The following is a 10,162-nucleotide window of genomic DNA, read 5'->3' as shown; positions in this document are numbered from 1 at the left end:
CAAATCTGCAACAAAGGATATTTTAATCACCCCTTTTTCCAGAGAGTCTTTTGTTTTTTTATTTGAAGGACGGATATTTTTCCCCGAGTTAATGAGGTAGATTTGATTCGTGTAGGTCAAATGGGTCGCTAGCTTAGTGAACTTCAAAAATAAAGCCACTTTAAACTAGTAAAAAATGCTTCTCGGATTCTTCGGTGCAATCAAGTTTTCTGTACGGCGTACAATGCTGTGTGGAAATCTGAGCTACGACCCTGTGGTGGCCTGTGTTGTTGGCACCTATACCGCATGATCATGGCTAACTTTAACCTTGAATAAAATACAAACTAATGAGGTTCTATGGCTGCAATTTGGTACGACTGGTGATTGAGCCACGGCCCGGTGGTGGCCTGTCCTACAGCGTTACCAGACGCATGATCATGGCAAATTTAGCCTTCAGTAATATAAAAACTACTGTGGCTAAAGGGCTGTAATTTGGTATGTTTGATGACTGGAGGGAGGATGATCAACATACCAATTTGCAGCCCTCTAGCCTCACTAGTTTCCAAGGTCTGAGGGCGGACAGAAAAAGTGCGGACGGACAGACAAATAGACATCTCAATAGTTTTATTTTACAGGAAACTGAATATGCCTTTACCTCTTCATTTCTTGTTTTGTGAAAGGGAAAATGTCCATAAAAATAGGTTGAATTAAGCCTTGTCAGAGCAGCCCTAATTCAATAAGTTTTGTATTCACAAAAAATATTCAATAAGTACATAAAAAAACTGCAGAATTTATCTATATAAATAATAAAAAAGAGGCATATTTAGCCTGAATGATTTCTGTCCTGTATTCACAAAAAAGTAGATTTACTTTATATAAGTAATGAAGTTATGAAAAGAGACGGATTTAATTTATATAAATTCTGTATCAATACAAATCAAGTTAGTTGAAATGTCAAATATTCACCTTAACTTATTTCAAATTCTCTCACACCTGTCAAACTACCTCCTCCCTCATTTACTCTGCGCAAACGAGCAATCATCAGAACTCTCCTCCTGCTTCCTTGTTCCATAGTTCTTAAACCCTCATTTCTGAAAACTACTGAGACGGCTATTTGTCTGTTCGCCCTCAGATCTTTAAAACCACTGAGGCTAGAGGGCTGCAAATTAGTATGTTCACCATCCACCCTCTAATCGCCAGACATACCAAATTGCAGCCCTCTAACCTCAGAAGTTTTTATATTATTTCTGGTTAAATTTAGCCATGATCGTGCGTTTGGCAAAACTACGGGTGCCAACAACACAGGGGCCACCACCGGGATGGGGATGAAAGTTTCATTGGCCGCGGCTGAATGTTTCACGGGCCGTGGCTGAGAGCCCTCATCCAGCATTATAGGCTGTGCAGGAAACTCCATTACGCCGAAGAAACTCTGGCACTTTTTTTTTTTCTTTTTTTTTACCTGACAGTAAAAACAGGTGAATGACATCGTTCAAACCGACCGTGATTGGAGGAGGCTCTCAAAGGAATCGGCCAATCAGAAGAGAGACAGTATGTTCAGCTGTGATTATTCACCTGTCAGCTAAAAAAAGAAAAAAAAAAAAGGACAAGCTATGGAGTGACTCTTCTATCAACCTCTGCATTTTAAATATCTATCAAACATTGTATTTAAATCCTTTTATTTGAAGAGGTATCATGTTTTTTTTTATTCATGCAAAATGGAGCAGATTTCATTTATATATATATAACAAAAAACAGTCGATGATCTTTTCATTTCGAAAAAGCGCATACGATACGAAGTCCCCCCTAAACAAAATTCTCTATCGAAATGTATAAATGTATATGACGCTTTTGTAGTTTATCAAAAGGTCAGGTATTTCGAAACTGACATGCTATTTACATTTTTCACATCAGGGAGAGAGCCCCGTTTCTATTACTAGTTTGATGCGTATGTGCATCTAATTAAAAAAAAATTGTATCTAATTAAAAAGTAGGCTTCTATTGGAAACAACAGTAATATCAATAAAAAACCTGAAGCCAGAAAAAATAATGGAAAAGCTTAGCCAACCAGCAAGAGCAGCAGCAACGATAAATCACCAAACAAAATTAAATGTATATACACAAAATTTGTTTACAAAAAATAAATGAATAAACGTGAATTTAAGCCAGGGAAACAAAGGCAATGACGCAGGCACATTTTTCAGGCAAATTCATTTGTTTAACAGCCCGTGAATATAAATATTTCAAGTCATATTTTGAACAATCATTCTTTTTTTTTTTGTAACTAGACCAATTCATTGACAGCCTCAGTAGGTATTTCAAAAGTGATTGCGTGTCCCCAGCGTGCTTACGCAATGACAGTTTACAATCGTCTTATTTCATCATCCGTGTGGGATTTTTATGTGTGCGCATCTGTTTATGTATTCAATTGACGTCACTCGCTCGCATTGTCGTCAATATTCGAACAATTTTGAAATTGAGTGGCCTGATGATATATCCAGTTCATTTTGTTGCTATACAGATTTTCAGGGTGGGTGACTTTTAAAAAAAATATTAAAAATAAAAAATCAGATTTATTTATTTTTTAAATTATTTATTTGGCTTTTTTGATTTGTTAGATGTTTTTTCAATTCCTTTCTTTCCTCAAAATGTATTTTATGACATGATTACTATTATTTTATCTTTTAGGTTTCCAGTTCTGGCCTAAAGTACTTGCAATTTTTTTATATCAAAATAAATAGATGCAGCACAGTTATGCTAGAGTTTTTATTAACCTCCAAACCATATTTTTCAATTTGTTTGCTTTCAAATAAAAAAATTAGAAAAATAAATTTTTTTTAAAAATCATGATTTTTTAAATAAAAATATCAATGATTTAATCAGTTTGAATTTTAATCTTTATGCAGCTTTTCATTGAAGACCCCATGTTACATAGAGGATGATACATGGCTATGCACATACTACTGCCAAAAATGACGGTAAAAAAAGAGAGAGTCGACGACACGGTGGTATTAACCCCCGGGCTAGATGATTGCAAATCTACTAACCAAGATTTGTTGAGACAGAAAGTAAACTTTTTCAATTTATATGTAATTATCATCTGTTTTTCTTCTATTTTCCATCTTCAGCTTTTATTCTCTTTTGTTCCTTTTTGTTATTCTTTGTTCTCTTCTTGTTTTTTTTTGCATCCAACTCTGTTGAAGATTGCTTAATAAGTTCACTGTTATTTTTCCAACGTTATTTTTGCTTATGAATATGAGAACATTGTAAACGGCAGCAACAGCAGCAAAAGCCAGACTAATTAAAATAATAATAATAATAATAATAATAATAATAATTAATTATTATTATTATTATTATTATTTATTATTATTATTATTATTATTATTATTATTATTATCCTAACCATAATCTTTTTATATCATATGGAAATTCCTCAGTATAAATATAATAATAATAATGATTTCTATATAATACAAATTTCTTAATAAAGATAACAATATTAATAATAATAATGAAAATATTTTATTATTATTATTATTATACAACAATATTTTCTATATCATAAAAATGCCCATCTAATAATATAATAACTACAATTATTATTATATACAATATTATCAATATTGGAAATTCCTCAGAAAATTAATATTAATTAATAATAATGATTTTCTATATCATACAAATTTCTTAATAAAAAGATAACAATGTTAATAAATAATGAAAATATTTATTATATTATTATTATAACAATATTTTCTATATCATAAAAATTTCCCATATAATAATAATAACAACAACAATTATTATTATTATAACTATTATTATTATTATACTTTCTATATCATAAAAATTCCTCAGTATAATGATAATAATAATAATTAATAATAATAATAATTATTATTATTATTATAATAACAATTATTATTATTATCACTACATTTTTCTACATCATACGAAAATTCCTCAGTAATAATAATAATATCTTCTATATCATGAAACTCCCCCCCCCCCCCGACCCTCCCCTCCCCAACTTTTCCCATGCAATTAACGTTCCCGCTTAGGTATTTTTCACTCTCTCTATTTTTAGTTGTTCATTTTTAGCCAGAACATAACTCAGTAATATAAATTCCTTTTGCTTCGTTGTTCGTTCATTATTTAGCGTTTCTTTTTTTTTTTCGTGGTAGTAATTTTTTTTTAAACGAAGAGTTTTAGCACACGGTTTTGGCAGGGAATTATTATATTATTAATAATACTCAAAGCTATTCCTTTGTTGAGTTAATTTTGTGTCGTTATTTCATTAATGCTGATATTCAGTGGTGTACATTTTTCGAAAATACCCAAATGAAAGGAGGAAAATATCTGCAATTAGATAATCTTTTTAATGTTTGCAATTAGATAATTTTTTTAATGTTTGCAATTGGATAATTTTTTAAATGTCTGCAGTTAGATAATGTTTTAAATTTTGCAATTAGAACATTTTTCTTTAAGGTCTGAAATTAGATATTTTTTCAAATATCTGCAATTAGATCAATTATTTAAATATCTGCAGTTAGATAATTTTCTGAAATGTTTGCAGTTAGATAAGTGTTTTTAAATATCTGCATAGATAATTTTCTTAAATGTCTGCAGTTAGATAAGTGTTTTTAAATATCTGCATAGATGATTTTCTTAAATGTTTGCAGTTAGATAAGTGTTTTTAAATATCTGCATAGATAATTTTCCTTTGAATGTTTACTGGGCAGTTCTAAAGATAAGTTGTTTTTTAAATATCTGCATAGAATTGATTTTCTTTAAATGGTTTGGCAGTTAAGATAAGTGTTTTAAATATCTGCATAGGATTAATTTTTCCTTAAATGGTTTGGCAGTTTAGGGGGCATAAGGGGGGTGGTTTTTAAATAACTGGCAATCAGGGATATATTTTCTTGAAATTGGGTTTTTCTGCAGTTAGGGTAAGTTGTTTTAAATTCTGCAATAGAATAATTTTCTTTAATTTTTTGCAGTATTAGAATAAGTTTTTGTTTATGAAATATCTGCATCAGATTAATTTTCTTGAAATTGTTTCTGCAGTTAGGATAAGTGTTTTTTAAATATCTGCATAAGATTGAATTTTCTTAAATGTTTTGTAGTTTCGATAAGTTGGTTTTGTTTTTTAAAATATCTGCATAGATAATTTTCTTAAATGTTTGCAGTTAGATAAGTGTTTTCAAATATCTGCATAGATAATTTTTTCCTTAAATAGTTTCTGCAAGTTAATAATTTTTTTTTTTCGTTGGTTTTTAATTAAATATCCTTGCAATCTAGGTAATTCTTTTAAATGTCTGCAATAATATAATTTTTTCTTTATTGCAAATGAATTTTGATGAAAGAAATTTATGGACTAAAAACTACAATTTTGGCAAAGTTTTCTTCAGTTCAACACTTTCTGAATAATACGGGATTAAATACAGGCTTAAATGTTTCATACTTGCATTTTACTATCCAACAATATGAGAAAGCTGTTTTAGAATTTCTATCACTAATTAAAATCCAGTCTCAGAACCTATAAGAAATCATTTGTCTTTAAACCTATAATTAATTCCAACAAACATCATTAACAATTCCTAGCAGCTGTTATTATAAATTGTCCTTGACAGCCTCTATTCAGTCCGTCGGAATATTAGATGGCCAATAGATTTCATAATACCTCTTTGCATTCCCTGGAATCGTGATCTAATTGTATTAAAGTAAAGAAATAAAAAATAACTTTAGTAGATCCACATCAGCAGTGCATCTAATGTCTAGGCCAGTCCCTTACGACGCTCCTGATTGGCTGTTGATAAGTCAATCACAGGGCTGGAATGCTCAGTCTCTCGAGAGTGTTCACATAGGAACTGAGGGATATGTCTGTCAAAAGTATCCCTCAGGAGAGGTGGAACATACATCCTGCCTATATGAACTCTCTCGAGAGACTGAGAGTTTCCAGCCCTGTGACTGGCTTATCAACAGCCAATCAGGAGTGTCGTCAGGGACTGGCCTAGACATCAGATGCACGGTTGACGTGAATCTACTATAGCTCTAAAATCTAGAAATTAAGCTATATTGATTCCAAAAAGCTTCGGATACTAAGCTGAGCCTAAAACCGAACTCTTGAGCAAAATCCACAAGGAACAAACTTTTAGAACTGGATGTTAAAACTACATTCAATAAAAAGATTAATTAGAATTTTATCATAAAAAAATCGACTGGTTTTTTAACAGGAAACCTCCAAACTCACTGATTTGTCCCCCAGTTGTCGCACGGTACAAGGGAGGGTGGCCGTGTCTCCCAAGTGAGCCGTGAGGTTCCTCGGAGCCAAAGGATCGAAGTACGGTCCGGTGTACAGGCCGGTGATGCTGGCTTCGGGATCGTAGCCAAAGACACCTGGGGGATCAAGAGAAGGAATTTGAAGGTGGTGTTGATTGACATTCAGCAACTCATCTCTCTCATTTACTGAAACACACCAAACACACACACACACACACATAAAATATACTGTATATACACACACACAAACTTCTGACTCACAAGCCAAGGCAGTAGCGGCTGACGCACCCAGTAGGCCGAGGTTACCTTTGCAACTCCATAGTTAATCAAGTTACCCCGAGAGAAATTAGACAGCTCTTCCAGACTTGAAGACCGAGCCAAAAGTAATGATTCTTATATATGCATTAGGGTTGTTATATATCCTTATAATCTTAGTTGTCTGTAAAAGCGAGTGTTCTGTGTAATATTCTGTTTCAACGTATGCATTGAGCTTGAAAATGGCTCTGAGTAAAGTTTAAAAGATCATGCACTCTTAGTTTAGTTTCATTGAGGCCGTATCTTATGCTTATATTTGAGAGAGAGAGAAGAGAGAGAGAGAGAGAGAGAGAGAGACCTTGAATCCTAGTGGTTAAGTGCTCGCTTCATCAGTAAAAAGAACCAAGTCTGATTCCCAACTTATGTCGGGTGCAAATTTATGACAAGAGCTTTAAAAAAGGAGAAGGTGAAACCTTGTTACATAGCATTACGCAATATGAATCCTGTAAAAGGGTTAAGGTACAAGTAAGCAATCTTACAACATGGTTAAAAATGCATATGAGATAGTGCAACCCTGTACAACGGTTAAAATCTAAGTAATAATCTTACAACATGGTTAAAATGTATAGAAAATGGTGCAACCCTTACAAATACAATATGCAACCCTATAAAAGAGTTAAAATACAAGTTAGCAATCTTACAACATGGTTAAAAATGAATAGAAGATAGTGCAACCCTGTGACAATGTTAAAATAATAGTAAACAATTTTATAACACGGTTAACAATACACAGAAGATAGAGCAACCCTTACAAATACAATATCCAACCCTGTAAATGTTAAAATACATGTTAGCAATCTTATAACATTGTTAAAAATGCATATGAGATCGTGCAACCCTTACTAATAAAATATGCAACCCCTTTAAAAGGGTTGTTGTAAGCAATCTTTGCAACAGTGTACAACCATGCAGCAATGCATAAAAGACAGATTATTGCATTGCAAAACAGGCTGCAACCTTGTGTTTAGGTAACCCTGAAGTGGAATTTAATGCCCAGGTTACAGAGACTAGGTTGCACCCTTAAGGCAGGATTGATAATGGGGATGAAACGAAAAGGTAGGGTTTAAAAAAAGACTCAATGATTCAGTATAAACCAAATCATGACCATGTACCTCGTAACTATTCTTCCCTCCAATTCTGAGGCCATTTCAGGATTCACTGTGAACTGTGACTCATAACCGAGGATGTCGCAGGGTTCTGATAATTAATTGCTGTTTGTCACTAGGTTAAACTGCAACAGCTCCTGGCATTTCGTTACTGAGAGAAGGAATCATTTACTGAGAAAAGCAACTTTGAAATATTTCATTCACAGTGAACCCGAAGGATTAATTCCAGTGAAACTAGAATGATCTTTTTTCTACTTATCAGAAGGGAAGTTAGTTCTGAGAACTGTGGCTTTTGCCATGCTGAAATCAGCACTCTGCCTGAAGCGAGAGAGAGAGAGAGGAGAGAGAGAGAGAGAGAGAGAGAGAATGAAACAAATCCTCGCCTGTCTCTCTCACCCAGCCTCGGCAGCACAGCCAGCCAGCCTCATCTGGGCTCCATTGCAGACTCGTCCAATAAGCTCTTTGGCGGAGCGTTCCTTTGAAGAATGAACGCATCGCGAAACCGTTTTCTACGAGTCGCTATTCATAGAACGCACCGCCAAAACTGCTCCCACGAGCCGCCGCCGCTATTCAGGGCCAGAATTCATAGGAGGCAGAATTTCCCAGCCATTAATCAACGTTTTCGATAATCCTCTCTGTCGGAAACTTCTTTCAAAGAGAGAGAGAGAGAGAGAGAGAGAGAGAGAGAGCCAAAAAGGGATTTCTGATTAAGCCCGCGTGAATGGCAGATGGACGAGAGCCTCTCTCTCTCTCTCTCTGTCTCTCTCTCTCTCTCCACTTCACCGATGTAAAAAGGAGGCGGAGAATGGAATTAGTATTACAATTTCCTGGTATTAATCAAAGTACGTATGTGTGTGTCTGTGGGGGTTGTGAGTGACAGGGAAGGAGAGGGGTGGGGGGGGGGGACGATTGGGGGGCGCGCCCCTTGCTGGGCTGCGGTTAACGGCGAATCTAATAAAAGTAATTAACGTGGATATGTACAGAGCCAATTCACTTTCATTTGTTGTGTCACGAGTTATACGAGATATACCCAGGGCCACATTGCGACTCATGGCCGCCTGCACCAGCCCCGCTAACGTTTGATGTTATAGTAGATTCACATCAGCCGTGCATTTGACGTCTAGGCCAGTCCCTTACGACGCTCCTGATTGGCTGTTGATAAGCCAGTCACAGGGCTGGAAACTCTCAGCCTCTCTCGAGCATTCACATGGGTAGTATCTATGTTCCACCTCTCCTGAGGATGAAAGTTTCTCTCAGGAGAGGTGGAACATAGATCCTGCCTATGTGAACTCTCGAGAGAGACTGAGAGAGTTTCCAGCCCTGTGATTGGCTTATCAACAGCCAATCAGGAGCGTCGTAAGGGACTGGCCTAGACATCAAATGCACGGCTGATGTGAATCTATTATAGTTAAACAAATGCGCAGAGCCTTTCTGTGGCTCAGTGCTGCATAAACCGGCCCGCTAAGGTTTATTGTGATAATTTATAGTAATAATTTTTTAACTATCATTTTAAGGCTTGGCAATACACACCCGCACCAGATCTCTAACGTCTGCTGTTTTCACCAAACCAATCACTCTGCCAACGTGGAATCAGAGGAATTTATTTCTGTTGATAGAAATTCATTTCTCGATATAGTGTGGTTCGGATCCCACAATAATCTGTAGGTCCTGTTGCTAGGTGACCAATTGGTTCCTAGCCACGTAAAAATATCTAATCCTTCGGACCAGCCCTAGGAGAACTGTTCATCAGCTCAGTGGTCTGGTAAAACTAAGATATACTTAACTTAACCAAACCACTCAAGTTCACAGCGAGAACCAACAATGTAAATACTTCAGTATCCTTCAAAATACGATTACGAGTCTCTATACATTCTACAGAGAGACATACTTTTTTTGATATACGAGGAAATATGTGTACTATTTTGTTAATAACACAATGAAAAATTAATTATACGCAAACCGGCTCGCTAATTAAGGAGAAGGACGTCCAGATAGCATTGAGAATAAAGGTAAACATTCCATTAAAGCCAGAACCTTCGTAATTAGAGCTATGGTCGACTCCAGTAATCATTCAAGGATGAAAACGTTTCCTTTCCATCAGCTGTTTACTGGATGCTGTAAATATTCTATTGGATTTATAAATAGATCAGCAGTTAAATATATAAATAAATAAATACATAATTAAACAAGCAATATGATCATATAAAGAGGTGGAAAGTAATCAGAAGACAGACAGAAATACTTAACAGACGACTAATAAATAGATCAGCAGATAAATAAATAAATAAATAAATAAATAAATAAATAAATAAATAAATAAATAAATAAATAAATAATTAAACAAGCAATATGATCACATAAAGAAGTGGAAAGTAATTAGAAGACAGACAGAAATACTTAACAGAGGACTAATAAATAGATAAGTAGATAAATAAATAAATAAATAAATAAATAGATAAATAAATAAATAAATAAATAAA

At 34.5% G+C, this 10,162-nt stretch overlaps 1 protein-coding gene across 2 annotated transcripts in view; it reads right to left on the bottom strand.

Moving 5' to 3' along the window:
* LOC135205327 (zwei Ig domain protein zig-8-like) overlaps nucleotides 1–10,162 on the bottom strand; it is a 112,945-nt gene that overhangs the window by 21,924 nt on the left and 80,859 nt on the right. For both annotated transcript variants that reach the window (XM_064235771.1, XM_064235772.1), the window contains exon 2: nucleotides 6,233–6,378. In XM_064235771.1, coding sequence (XP_064091841.1) covers nucleotides 6,233–6,378 — 146 coding nt within the window. The remainder of the gene's footprint in view (nucleotides 1–6,232; nucleotides 6,379–10,162) is intronic.

The sequence above is a fragment of the Macrobrachium nipponense genome, chromosome 49 (assembly GCF_015104395.2).
Source record: "Macrobrachium nipponense isolate FS-2020 chromosome 49, ASM1510439v2, whole genome shotgun sequence".
NCBI lineage: Eukaryota > Metazoa > Arthropoda > Malacostraca > Decapoda > Palaemonidae > Macrobrachium > Macrobrachium nipponense.
The sequence above is the reverse complement of the archived record's forward strand: the minus strand, read 5'-3'. Positions and strand labels throughout refer to the sequence as shown.